This window comes from Anas platyrhynchos, chromosome 1 (assembly GCF_047663525.1).
Source record: "Anas platyrhynchos isolate ZD024472 breed Pekin duck chromosome 1, IASCAAS_PekinDuck_T2T, whole genome shotgun sequence".
Classification (NCBI taxonomy): domain Eukaryota; kingdom Metazoa; phylum Chordata; class Aves; order Anseriformes; family Anatidae; genus Anas; species Anas platyrhynchos.
The window spans coordinates 181,351,254-181,366,412 of NC_092587.1; the positions used below are offsets into that span (position 1 = coordinate 181,351,254).

Below are 15,159 nucleotides of genomic sequence, written 5' to 3' on the forward strand. Positions count from 1 at the left end.
GGAAAGCCATGATGAATTAGCTGTATCTCAACATCCATATGTTTTAGATTGTCCTCTTAGCTGTAAATGTTGTCCCCTTAATGAGCACAGAAGTATGAAAATCCTTTCAGCAAAGAATTTACTATGGAACATGTAGAAGCTCTACCGAGACTGGTAACCAAACAGCTTTGTAGATAATAATATGAAGTATGCATATAAAGATTACATTGTTTTTTATATATTTTATCAGTCTGTATTATAAAATAATGTGGAGTATCCTCTTCAGACATTTTATTTTAATGTTTACAGTACTAAAGTCTCCATACAGTTGTCTCTGGAGCTGTTAAATTGAGGTTATGTCAGACAACTCGCAAAATGTCCCGCTGGGATTGAATATTTCTGTGTCACATTGTGTCCAGAGCAATGCATACTTTGCACACCTGAAAACAACTTCTATTCCTTCCAGTCCCAAAGGCAAGCACCAACAAAAAAAAATATTCCACTGAAGACAGTGGTCTTTCCTATGGGAAAGGCAGACTTTAGTTTAGCATTGACAGCAATAATGAAATCCTCTCACCATGTTTGTTCCAATTGAAACAAAATAATGAGCTGGGTTGGTTCCTGCAGTCATACAGTTTACAGTTAGAGTTACATTGCAGCAGATACTGAGGATAAAGTTGGCAATAATAATTGCTTTGGAGACCCTTTTTATACTTATTAGGTTATAAGGGAGAAGGAGATTTAAGAAAACCAAAGAAATTGTCCTCGTATAAGCAGGTGATTTTTTGTTTGCCTGACAATTCCAAAAATATTAATTGAAAGGTAAAATTTCACGTGAATAGACATGTAATTTAGAGCACTCATCCACTTTCCTTTTGTAATTATTGTAGGGAAGCTCAATCCAATGTGAGATAAGTGTCTAGGATACTCACAGACTTTTTTTTTTATTATTATTATTTAGTATTCATGCTTAATGAATTATGTTCTGTTTACAGGCTTTATCTGGGGTGAAATTAAACAGATGTGGGATGGTGGACTGCAGGACTACATTCACGATTGGTGGAACCTCATGGATTTTGTAATGAACTCCTTGTACTTAGCAACAATCTCTTTGAAAATTGTTGCATTTTCAAAGGTAACTTTTATTTATTTATTTATTTTAATTTTAGCAAAATATTTAAGTTAAATGAGACTGGACCTGTTCAGACTTTCTTTTGTATTTGATGGTTCTCAGGTCTAATAATGTAAGAGATGTTAGATTTGCTCACTGAATCTTCTGCAACTATAACAAGAAGCTAGGCCAGAATAAGAGCAAACAAAAGATTACAAATTATTATTTTTTCTGTATTTGGACCAGACAATCTCTCTCTCTTGTCCTGAATACTCATGCTATGATATTCTTGGAAAAGGCAAATCGTTCCTAATACTTACACTGCTTGCACAATGTTATGTTTTGTGTTAGTCTCTGCCTATTTTCCAGTAGGAAATTACAGCCCCTAAGAAAATGTTACCCTCTATGCTAAACTTCAGGGCAGGACTGCATGAAAAAAATTTACTCAAAATTAGGGGAGGGGGGGGAGGAGAGGGGAAAGCTAAAGAGTAAGATTTTAATTTTGTTTTGAAAATTCATGGTAAGTGCAACTTGATTAAAAAGTAAAACTGAATGGGATTGGTTGGATATGAGGTTGGATATTTTCTCACCTGTTTCGAAGGCTTTTTATTATCAGTGTCTGAAATGTCTTCCAGCAAAGTAGTTCTTTGCAAAACCACAGAACATGTTGCATTTTCTGTATATTCAATGTGAATTTATAATATATCATGAAATCCTTGTAAAAATGAAATATTTACATCACAAAATGGCCTCAAATGCAAGGAAACCACTTCTGAAAGCATTTCTTAGTATCTGTCTTAAACTTCTTGTTGTACCCAAGATAACAAAGCCTTTTTTACTGGCCACTCTTGCAGCATTGCATTTCAGCTCTTTCAGGTTTCCTGACACCAGCTACTTCATATGTGTGAAAGGAGTGTCTCTCCTCTGCCAAGACTTTTTTTTTTTTTTTTCTGGAAAGAGCTAAAAAGCTATCAAATAGTCTGTTACAGCTCCCCCTCCCCCCAAACTGTTGCTATTCCCATTGCAGCCCTGCCATAATCAGAGAGTGATATAGTAATAATTTATATAACCTGATGACTATCCACAAGGGTCAACATCAGCTGATGAGCGACAGGGATGAGCAAAGACTTGATCAATTGACACAACAGCCTCCCCCATCACAGAATGTTTCTGACTGCAAACACTTGGAAATCTTCTCATTAAAATGTATTTGGAACTGTTGCCTGAAAGAGCAAGAGGCTCAAAGATGTGGGGAGAGCTGTGTTATAAAGGTGATGAAATACTGATCATAGCTAATGAAAGCCTCATCATAAAGTGACTGGAAAATAAATAGTCATTTCACCTTCCCAGGTAACAAAGCAAGCAATTCATTGAAAATGCATGTTTCCAAAGCATTGGAGATGGCCAATTATTCACTTTAGAATGATATTAATTACAAGACATTATAATCCTTTCCTCTCCCAGACAGTTTCGTCTCATGGCAATCAGATTCCAAGGTGACAGTATCAGTGTTAATGTGCATCCATTACTCTCCAAATCAGTGCTTGCATGTCAATCATAAACAACACGGTTCATAAAGCACTATTTTTGGCTCTGCAGCTTTTTTTTTTTTTTTTTTTTTTTTTTTTTTTACTGCATGTGCAATATTGCACCCAAATACTTTTTCTGTTCTTGTTTAGAAGAGCCTCAGTTTTGGTAGACAATTGAAACACAGTGTGCAAACAATGAGCAGAGCAATGCAAGAGTAACTTACTGCCCTAGCCATGCTTCAAATAGCTACAACAGAGTTCTCCAGCTCTGAGCAGGGGTTTTGAAGGTAACTGGTACATTTTGGTACAAAACTTTCACTTTCATTTCCTAAACCTTGGAACACACATTTTTCAAAAATACAGCTTTTCTGTATTTTTTTAATCAAATCTATAAGCAAGTTTTTAGATGTATTTTACCTTTCTGCGAGTCACTGTAGCAGCTCAAGCCACCTAAGAAACCATTTTTAACTAAAACCTTTGAATATAAGGATGAGAACACCCTCATATCTCCTTTGTGATAGATGTTCCCAGAGACAAACTTACTGTTTCTGGCCCATTCTCTGACTGACATACTAGATAAGAAGATGGTTATTATTAACAGCAGCTGATGGGATAGTGTAAAACATACCAAAGAGTATAATATCAGGATGAGGGAACTGCTAAGACAGCTCAAAGTTATCTGCTTCACTGTCAGCATTCAAATAAAATGACTATATTTCATAATTTTCAAAGGGCTATGCTTTTTGTCTCTGATTGTATATCAGTGTGAGAGATTTTTAAATTATCCATTTTACCCACTGAAAATGCTCTCTCCTCGATAAATAGCATGTGACTATAAATAGTGCACTGTCACATGTTTTATATGAGTACAAGATGACTGATTTTAAGCAACACATCTGTTTTGATCAAGGGTTATAAATATAAACAGAAGCTGTTGAGCTCTAAGAAAAATGGATGCTTTCATGTTTTTGGAGGATTATTTATTTTGTACTGATAGGTCAAATTATGTGCAATGGTAAGTCATGTGCAGACACCGCTTGTTCTACCTTAAATATTTACTGGGCTTGAGCATTGGATGCAGTGCTTTTTTCCAACTGTACTAGAGACAGCATGCAAATTCATATTACTGATTATGTGAGTCTCAGCTGCTGACATGAAAATCTAGTAGGAAAACATGTTCCTATTCAAGGCAAAACTCTGAAAAGTAACTGAAAATAAATTATTTGTCTCTATATTTATTATCTTAATGATCACCATGTCAGATCCATTCTGCTTAGTAGCAAATAAGATGATATTTCTCTACTGTGACAAGTTGTGCAGAAGCTGACAGTTTTTCCTCTCCCTTTGCACTGTAAAATGGTTTTGATTGATGTTTCACTGGTTTCACAGACCAAATGTTCATCTAAATGAATATTAACCCCCAAGAAAAATTATTGACTCAATTCCTGAGTGTGATTAATATTTTAAAGATCTTTGCTAGCCCCCTCCCCACTTCCTGACTCTTCCTACTTTTAATTCCAACTTCCCTACTCTGAAACACAGCAAAATGAATGTAAAGATTGAGGCACATATTTTAAATAGCAAGAGTTCACATGCATATATGGCCTTTGGAAAAGGATTTAATGCTTTTGTGTTTGTTTGTTTGTTTTTATTATTATTTTATTTATTTTATTATTATTATTTTGTTGTTGTAGTGATTTGTTGTTGTTTTTTTCTGCAGTGGTTAAAGTTATTTAAACTTTCTTTTTGGTAACACAGTCAATGTGTATTGGTTTCACACAGCTGGGCAGGTGAGCTCTACCACAACCATTCTCTCACTCCCTCTCCTCAAAGGGAAAGGGGAGAAAATACAATAAAGAAGGCTCAAAGGTCGAGGTAAGGACAGGGAGGTCACAACAATCATCATCACAAGCAAGACAGACTTATTATAGGGAGATTAATAAAATTTATTGCCTATTGCTAGCAAGCCAGAACAGTGAGAAATGAAGAGAACAAGCTAAAACACCTTCTCCCACCCAACCACCCTCTTCCACATCTTCCCAGAGTGGCACAGGGCAACAGGGAATGGGAGCTGTGGTCAGTCCCTGACGCTTAGTCTCCGTTACTCCTTCATGGTCACTCTCCGCCCCTGCTCCACGTGGGGTCCCTCCCACGGGATGGCATCCTTCCTGAACTGAACCTGCAGGGGCTGCCCGCAGGCAGCAGCTCTTCAAGAACTTCACCCACATGGCTCCATACCACAGAGTCCATCCCCCAGGAGCAAACTGCTCCAGCATGGGTCCCCAACAGGTGGGCGGCAGCTCCCCCCAGACCCCATGCTCCTGCGTGGGCTCCTCTCCACGGGCTGCAGATTCGGCCTGGGGCCTGCTCCTGCGGGGGCTCTCCATGGGCCGCAGCCTCCTCCAGGCCACATCCACCTGCTCCACCGGGGGCTCCTCCATGGGCTTCAGCGTGGAGATCTGCTCCATGTGGGAACCATGGGCTGCAGGGGGACAGCCTGCTCCACCAGGGGCCTCTGCACAGGCCTCAGGGGATCTTCTGCTCCTGCCCTCCTTTTGTACTGACCTTGGGATCTGCAGGGCTGGTTCTCGCTCCTCACTCTCACAGCTGCTGTTGCATAGTGTTTTCTTTTCTGTTTCTTAAATCTGTTCTCACAGAGGTGCAAATGACATTGCTTATTAGCTCGGGTCTGGCCAGCAGTGGGTCTCTTTGGAGCTGGTGGGAGCTTGTTCTAATCTGACATGGGGCAGCTTCTGGATTTTTCTCACAGAGGCCACCCCTGCAGTCTCCCGCTACCAAAACTTTGCCATGTGAACCCAGTGCACAATGGTGTCATATTTGACCAAGGCCCTGGAGCATATTCAACACTGAGGTGGCCTGATCTACCTTTTAACTGATGTCTATTGGTGATCTCATGAAATCTACAGCTTATGACTTTAGTCCTAAAGAAACCTAGCATTCTTCTGACAAATAGTTCAGATATTAGATTTTCATTTGAATTCCTCTGAATAATGACCAAAAATTGTTACCTTATATTCCTTGAGTGATATCACACACTCATCATACATTTGCTTTGATGTTCTATAGTTTCTATGCTGCTCAAATTGTTCTCTGGTCTTAATTTTCTATTGACATGCCACATGCATTTTTTTCAACCCATAAGCCTATGATAGTCATCATTCAATTGTGCTTTAAAAAATGGCTGGCTTTATAACCTATCAACAGATTGTGTTTGCATTTGAAGTGGAGTCAGAAATTCATCAGGACCACAGAATAACAAAACAATAACTGCAGAGAATTGAAATCTGAGTTACCACAAGCTTGGCATTGCTATATGTGTTTACTTCTCTAATTCTGCACAATATGGATTGTTTAGTTTTTGGCCCTAAACTATATTTTTTCTTACCTTTATATGTATATATATACACTCACACACATATATGTACGTATATGCATATGTGTATATATATATATACTTTCATTGTTTGTTTCTGGTTTTAACGTGCCTAGTTTCTTTGCTCCTCTGCTTTCTTTTCCTTTTCATGTAAGCTTCTTTGTTGTCTTAGTTCTTCTTTGATTCTGCTAGATCTCTTTTCAGCGTCTTCATATCCTCATATCTCTGCCTCCTCTAGTTAGTAAAGTCAATGGGGTTTTGTTGTCAGAGCCATTTCATACTCACAATTTTCTTTATCACATTTATTGTCTTCTTTTAGCTAGTATGTTTCACAGATCATTTCCAAACCTACTTATCAGGCCTTTACTTCTATCACTATATATATATATATTTTTTTTCATTTCTCATCTCTTAGAGCACATCTTTTCAAAACTAAATTAGCCCTCATTGTTTTGCGTTTATGACTATGAGACCTTTTGCATCATCTCCACACATAAATGAAGCATTTGGGTCCAAGAAAGGCAGTCAGTAAAGCTGAAATAATACTGTTGTGACTTTGATTTCCCATTTACAGACCAGAGGTCATTTGATCTTTTCTTATTTGGATAACAAAAAATAACAAATAGGTTGTGTTAATTTGTTAGACTGCGATATTTTGAAACTGACTTTGAACACACCAGTTTTGCATCTCGGTCGAGATCGTCACTGATAAAGTCCTTTCTTCTCTTTTCCTTAGCTTCATCATTTCCTTTAGAAAAAGTGACATCTTGTCAGACTACTTCTTAGATATCTAAGATAACTGTCCCCTACCCCAACTCATATAACTAATAATGAGAAAAATATAATGTTAGACCACATATGACCTATTTTATTTATCTGCTTTCCTACTACTCTAGAAATGTGAATGGTGACTGTAAAAGAAGCTGACAGAGAGATCGGATGTGGCTGTCTTCACCTAATTGTTTGAATATGATCCTTCTACAATGAATATGATCTTTGAATATGATCTTTCTACATGATATGCTATCTCTGTTCATTGCCATGTAGTTCGATGTTTTTCTCAGAAGGGTATTTCCTTACTTTTTTAAAAAACTATTATTATTTTCTACTCTTTATTTTATTTATTTATTTATTTATTTATTTTTACTTGCTTGTTTAACTTCCTTGGAATCTACTACTACATTCCCCTCATCTAAAATATGTTTGCAGCTGGATGCTTTTGTATCTACCAAAAATTCCATCTCTTCTCAGTTTAATTTTTTTTTTTTCATTAATGGATTTTACCATATTCCAATAACACACACAGTATACTTTTCCCTAATCTGAGCATTTATTGCATTGTTCAACATCTAATATTTGCTTATACTGACAACTGTTCCCAGTTATTTAACAGCTATGAGTTTTCATACACCAGGACTTTAAAATACCACCAGAATTCACAGTAATATATTGTATAACATTATGAAAAGACACTATAGAAAACACACAAAGGAGTTCTCACCTCTCTTTTCTCAATAAACATTGTAAATTTTCCATATTCATTTTCTTTGTGCTTTAGCTGGGGGCTCTGGAAACTCAGTTCTGTTTTCTACTGCCTTTATCATTGATCTTGAGTCAACCAGAACTGAACTGAAGGTCAATAGTAAATGAGGCAGAATAGCATCTCTCTTGGAGCTACAATGTCAAATATAGTAAAACGTGATTTTACAGCTTGGTCATTAGAGAACGAGATAGTCTAATGAACAGAGTAATGACCTATGACTCCAGCAGGACTCTATTTAATTTGCTGCTCTGTAGAAAACAAGTATCACTGGTGGTTGAAGCATAAGGCAGTGTGGTTCTTAACTCTGCATTAGACTATTCTCCAGTTCTGCAGTTCCCTTCCCCCATACTGCAAGACTGTCAGATACTGTTGGGATTACATTGTAGCTACTTATATACAAATAAAACTAACAGGGATTATTGTGGTGCACTGGCACTGTCTCACCTGTCCTGAAGATTGATTAAAGCATCCTCAATGTGGTAGGGTATTGTGTCAACTAGTACTGCCCCAGAAAACGCCCAGATCCCATCTGCAGTTCAAGAGCAGTCATGCTATTTGGTGGCTGAGTGTGGTGTTGAAATTTTGTGATGCCTGGCTATGTTACATCTGGCCACAGCATTAGGGAAGGGTACCTTTCCTTACTACTGAGGGCATGTTCACCATCTTTGAAGGATGCATCTGGGTGGCCCAGAGTGGGTAAATACAGACTGCATGATTGTTCTTATTTGTATCTGCTTCATATTTCATTATTGCGTGGTTTTAGAGTGCTCCATAGCTTAGATCCTGTCCTCTGATACGTCCTATAAAGCAGATTAATGAGACCCAATAAATAATAATAAGCCTGACATGGTAGTTAAGCCTTAGTTCAAAGTAACATCTTTCATCTTCAGTAAGTACTTTGGTAGAGCTGGAACAGTAAAGAATCATAGTCCCAGGCATAAGACTCTTTGATAATGAGATACACAAGCAGTTTGCCATGGTTCATTAAAAAACACTTTTTCATTATTGGTCCATTGTTTGTGATTAAATATTTTCTTCCAACTTTTTCAAAGTTTTTCTGTGTTTCTATCCATAACTGTCATATCTTCACTGTTCTGCAAAAGCAAAGCATTTGAAATTTTCATCAGTTCTAAAAATCTAGATGTTCAAAAGTGGTTGATATTCTCAGATTTGTTAGACATGCTTTTGCTACTGTAAAAATCATAATCAAATGCAAAGCACAATAAAACCCAAGAAAGTACAGGCTATTCTGCAGATGGAAATGAAGGACAAGTACCCAGACACCATCCATTTTAAGTTTTGCTAAAATACAAAGAGCTCAAACAGACATATTTCTCTCCAAAATATGTTTATTTTTATTGTGCTATCATCAAATTAATGGAATGGCTCATAAAAAAAAAAAAAAGACACTTTTTTTTCTGCATATAAGCAGTGAAATAATTTTTTTTCTCTTCTGCTTGTTTTCAGTATAATGCGACAGTTCCACGACAGAATTGGGACATGTGGCATCCGACGCTGGTGGCTGAGGCCCTGTTTGCAATTGCAAACATCTTTAGCTCTCTACGTTTGATCTCATTATTCACTGCAAATTCTCACCTGGGACCTCTGCAGATATCTCTGGGAAGAATGTTGCTGGACATTTTGAAGTTTCTCTTCATATACTGCCTCGTGCTGCTAGCTTTTGCAAATGGATTGAACCAGCTGTACTTCTACTATGAGACAAAGGAAATCAAGTGTAAAGGGATACGATGTGCAGAGCAGAATAATGCATTTTCAACGTAAGTGGCTGATCTACTTCTAACCCTACCCCAATACTTTACTCATGTAGATGTTTTTCACAGGAAAAAGGCTGTCGGTTTGTTCCCTATTGTTCTTACAGTGACATCCTGACAGAAACTCCTAAAGACACTCAAAAAATAAATAAATAAATGTTAACATTGTATCAGTCTGTAATAATATTCATCCTATTGTGGGATTTTTTGAAAGTGGGATTTTGTTATTTAGCTTCCTAGCTGCTGTCCCAAACTTCTTTAAGAGAATACCATAACATTTAGTTGTAAAAGAACAAGTGCTATATAAGAGTGGCATGTTTGCTTTTAAATATCTCCATTCTCTATGAAAGCAAATGCATGATAAAGATAGTAATGGCCTTCTAATTTTAGAGTATTTTTTAATCTCAATGATTCTCAACACAAAGTAGAAATGGCATAAATTGACAACACTGAATAAGTACAAAAATACCATAATTATTTTAACATCTTGCTAAAACACAGTCAATGAGTTACTTTTGGATCCTTGTTCTACACTCTAAAGACAAGGCAAAGGGGCAAAATACTTCAAAGACAAGTGTCCAAAGTAAGATCTCTAAAATGACATCTATCATTTAGGAGTTTGAACAGAATCAGCCTTGAACTTGGAGGTCTTTTCCAACCTTAATGATTCTAGGATTCTAGGATTCTAGAACTCACAGGTTTACTTATAGATTCAACACTGGATATCTAGAGGTTCATATCTGAAACATTTAGACAATGTTTCTCCAGAAAAATATTCCATATAGATTGCCTATATTGTGAATCATCCACCTCAATCAATTCAAGGACATTTTGTGGTCAGGGGAAAAAATGAATAATCTGAAAAGTATATGCATTGGTATTATACAGCTATTCCTTTTGGGTTTTGTCTTTCAGATTATTTGAAACGCTGCAGTCATTATTCTGGTCTATATTTGGACTCATCAATCTCTATGTGACCAATGTGCAACCAAAGCATGAATTTACTGAATTTGTTGGGGCTACCATGTTTGGTACCTATAATGTAATCTCTCTGGTTGTTCTACTCAACATGCTAATAGCCATGATGAATAATTCTTACCAGCTAATTGCTGTAAGTTGATCATTTGTAATATATACCTTCTCTCTGTTCCTACATACCACATTTTTTTTCTGTCAGAAAATCTTTTTTGAAGACTGAATATAAGGTTTGTTCTAATTCTTTTGCACTATTCTGGAAGGACACAGAAGCCAGACCACAGCTGAGCTGGAGCAGAGGGGAATTTCCCCAGAACTCAGAATGGGGAAGAGGTGGCCCCACTGCAGAAGCCAGCTTGAGGGTAGAGAAGGGTGTCCTGGCAAGTGACAAAAGCTTCAGCACTAAGCTTCAGCACTGCCCTAACTGCTCTGTGCAGGACCTCTGTTCTGAATGAGACACAGACATAGAATATTTGATCTCTATTTTTAATGTATTGATTAACCTTTAAAAGGCTGTTATCTTGTAATTCTTATATAGTACGGACATATAGTGAAGAGAAATTGGATGTCTGCATTTCGTGGACAATTTAGAACCCATTAACAAGTGAATTGAAAGGTCATGACACCTCATTAAGCAGTGCCTTGTTTTCCTGTGTAATGGAAACTGTCTTTATCCTTACCAGAGCTATTTTTATTTCTCATCTCTCTATTATGAGACTAATGAAATTAAACACTGGTGTATTGTATAGTAATTCAAATATGATCATGCAGAAAGCAAACAATGAAAGAAAACTACACATCTTTAAGATTTTTTAAAAGGCTGCTTTTTATTTTGCTTTTTTTTTTCCTATTTTGGAAATAAATTACAATTTTTTCCACAGATGAAATGTGTTTATATAACAGTAGTTGATAAATTCTATTAAATGATACCGTGACGTATTAATGTTCATCAAAACTCATTCTGCAGGCAGAATACTTTCCTGATAAAACTTCTTAATTACTGTTTTGATTATAGTAAATCTGTCTAAATATTAAAAGTTAGGGTTAGGTCTATAGAGTAAGCTCTTGGCTACTATTTTTTGTTGTCAAAATCAAACATTATTCCTTTAAAATTCTTGTTCAACTGCTAAGACTTAGCAATCTTTTCAAGCTCTCAGTTTTAGGTTTGATTTTTTTTAACTTTTCAAAAATGATGAATATAATATAGAATTGAAAAGAAACATTCAAATTCAAAAGAAAGAAAGAAAGAAAAAGAAAGAAAAAAGAAAGAAACAATACCATAAACAATTCCAAATATACACTTTTGAAGTAGGAGAAAATAATTCTGCTCAACTCAACAGTTTTAAGTAACCTCATGATTTGTTAGATAGGTTATTTGTAAATTTCAGGGGCTGGCAACAACTGAGAGAGTGCATGAGGCTTACAGACTTGTTGAAGCTGCTACACAGTAGAGTAATTAGAGTGATCTATGTGGAATAATGATGAGCTGCTATTATAACAAAACATCTCTACCAGAGATGTAACATTTTTCTGCTTGTAATTATCCTTTGTTATTTGAGAGACTGTTAATTATTTAAAAGCCCATAGCTAAGCAAGAAAGGTTGAAAGTGAAGATATACTGTATGTATGTAACATCTCTTTATTAGAGTAAACCAGCTTAGCTTTGCTTTGTGTTAAAAACTTTCTGCAAAAAGAAGGTTCCAGTATTTTAAAAAGAAAATTCATTAGAGTTTCAGGGTTGTTCTAGCTTTATGTTCAGTTTTTTTTTTTAGATGTTTGTTTCATCTCCTTAATTACAGCCACGTATGTGTTGTTGTGGTTTTTGTTCACAGGATCATGCAGACATCGAGTGGAAGTTTGCTCGGACAAAACTTTGGATGAGTTACTTTGAAGAAGGAGGTACTCTGCCCACTCCTTTCAATGTCATACCAAGTCCAAAGTCCCTCTGGTATCTGATCAAATGGTTATGGAGACACCTGTGCAAGAAAAAAATTAGAAGAAAGCCTGAAAGTTTTGGAACAATAGGGGTAAGTCCTATGTGCTACTCTGCTGTTAATCCTCCTCTTTCATATACAGATAAGTCTTTCTCAGCCTTAGAGAGATAGAAACGCTCTGAACTGTCAAGTAATGTGAATAGGAATTACAGAGTAATTCTAGAATTCAGAGAATTATTTTATTATTATTATTATTATTTACATTCATGTCAATGTATCTGACTGAAGAGAAAGCATCACTGGATGTCTGCACAATGACAGTATGAAACATGACTATGTCTCATAGATAGATAATTCAAGATTAAAAGCTATATAAATAGAGATCAAATACAAATACTTGTCTACCAATTCCAGAGTTCTGGTTAACGCTCTCCAGCTCAAGTGTCACAATGCAATTTCGATCAAAGTTTCATGAACCACAGAATTGTATAGAAACAAGTTGTCATGGCATATTCTCTCTCTACATGTAGTGAAATGGGTTTACATAAAATCATTCTTACCAAAAGCTGTTCACATTAAATAAAACATTTTGAAAGATAACCTATTACTTAGAATTGCTTACCTGAATCTTCAGGTAGAGTTATTTCAGAATCATATTATTGCCCTATTCTAATACTGCTTAATAGCAGTAGAAATTTCAAGGGAGAAAAAAAAAAAAAAAAAAAGACACATGAAGGGAGCAAGAATAATCCTGCATTTAGGTTCAGCAGATGTCTGCATAATATCTTAACCACAAACTCTCTGGTAGCTGCAGTGCAAGGCAAATTTGAATTTGCTTCTCATATATTTATTCAGTTTAGATTCTCCTGAAAGCAACACAATGTTTCTATACTGTCAGAGGAAATAGTCAGGTAACAACTTGACCAACCAACAAGTAAATCTAAGAATATTTCCTTCATTTCATATATAAATCAAGTGAGTACCTTGTTAACTAGGCTGCATTTAGACAACTCCAGCACAAAAAAGTGAAAAAACAAATCAATCTATTGCAAATAAAATAGGGTAATTTTTTTCCCTATACTATAGGGATTTGATGAGTACAAATGTTTTCAAGTCTGTTAGGAGCTCAAGTAGCAAAGCATTAAGGGAGTCTATATGATTTCCATGTATGGGTAATGGGAAAAAAGGATTGTAGTCCTCACAATTTAAACCATTAGCAATACACTAAAGAAGCTGGGAGTATGATATGATTCTTTGTTGGACCATTATCTACAGACATTTACTCTACGTACCTTCTTTTCTTGTGTGTACTTCTTCCCAGTTTCCTGAGAAAGTGAAAGAAATAAGTAATTTTTTTCTTATCTATTCTCCTGTCATATCCTGGCATTCAGCTTTATCATCAGATACACCTCAACGAACAAGTTTGCAGAGATGCACAGATATGTGATAAAGAGGCAGTGTGACAAATAAAAACATTTCACATTTCCTTAGCTGATTAGTAGATTATGCAGTCTGTGAAAAGCTTTTAATCAGGCTTATTGCAATATCCTGATCTTGTTGGACATTGTGAAAGGAAAGTATGCTTCACTTAGCTGTCATACTTGTAGATAGGAAAGAAAGGGACAGAAAAGGTAGCTTATAAAACATGAGGATGATATTGAAACAAACTAGCAACTGCAGAAAAGAAACACCAAAAAAATCCTTTGGATTAATATTAGAAAAGCAGTGAAGACAAATAAGTAGTAATTCAGATAGAAATAAAAACAAAACACATGAACTGAGAATGAATGGTGAAGAACTTCAAGAACAAAACATCACTGTGTAATCTAGCAAAGAAAAGAAATGCAGAGAGCAACTGTAGGAAAAACTGTGAATTTTTGTTAGAAATAGAGAAACTGATGTACTTGTGTGTGGGGGAGAGTGGGTAATACTTCTAGGCATTTGTTGAGCATTTGTTAGGGATGATTATCTAGTGTAAACTGATAGAATGATATTAAAATTAATGGAGAGATGCCAGGGCATAGCAGCTGAGTATCTATACTTGGCTAACACAATATCTGTGTTTGACTGGGACAGATTATGAATACTCTTATACATCCCAGAAAAGCCTTCGGGACAATATTTTCTGACAGACTTTCAATCCAGGATAAAGGACTTTTTTTTTTTTAACTTTTTTTTTCCTTTGTTTCCCTCTCAACCTGCAACTCTGGGAGTAATCTTATTCCTGGCTGTCTGGAAGAAGGAAGAAAGAGACAGGGTGCTTCCAGCCCCCTGCTGATTTACATGGTGAAAATGTAAATGGGGGTTCAGACAGATCACCCCCTGGTTCCTGCAGCTACCCACAGCTGGGGGATTAAATAACAGCTTCTAGGTATCAGGAAATTTGTTTTCTGCAAAACTGTTGCAGCAAAGGGTCAACGAGAGTATATACACAAAGCTCCCTGGGAATTTTTTCCACATAGCATTTTCCTTACAACCTGTTTTTTTTTTTTTTTTTTTCATGTGTTTGTTTGTTTGCTTGCTTGTTTTCTTTTTCATAAATATATACCAGTTCCAGAAAACTTTTTTTGTTGGGAAAGACAGATTCAGGACAAATTTTCTTATTGGAGAACATGCTAAAAATAGCTAATAGTTTGGGCTATAGGAGACCCAGGTTCACTTCCATTCTCCAGTAAGTACTTCATTATTTATGCCAAGCATAACAGCTCCGACAAGAGGTGATTCCTGTCCCAAAACCGTGAATCATAGTCATAGAATCATTAAATCATTTAGGTTAGAAAAGATATCTAAGATTATCAAGTCCAACCATTAATCTAGCACTGCCACCACCAAACCATGTCCCTGAGCACCTCATCTACATATATTTTGAATACCTCCAGGGATGGTGACTCAACTACTTCCCTGAACATCCTGTTCCAATGG

At 36.2% G+C, this 15,159-nt stretch overlaps 1 protein-coding gene across 4 annotated transcripts in view; it reads left to right on the top strand.

The window, feature by feature from the left end:
• The window catches only part of TRPC4 (transient receptor potential cation channel subfamily C member 4), a 161,806-nt gene that overhangs the window by 133,848 nt on the left and 12,799 nt on the right, over positions 1–15,159 (top strand). For all 4 annotated transcript variants that reach the window (XM_005018338.6, XM_038174295.2, XM_038174296.2 and 1 more), the window contains 4 exons: positions 975–1,114; positions 9,024–9,334; positions 10,244–10,439; positions 12,136–12,330. In XM_005018338.6, coding sequence (XP_005018395.2) covers positions 975–1,114; positions 9,024–9,334; positions 10,244–10,439; positions 12,136–12,330 — 842 coding nt within the window. The remainder of the gene's footprint in view (positions 1–974; positions 1,115–9,023; positions 9,335–10,243; positions 10,440–12,135; positions 12,331–15,159) is intronic.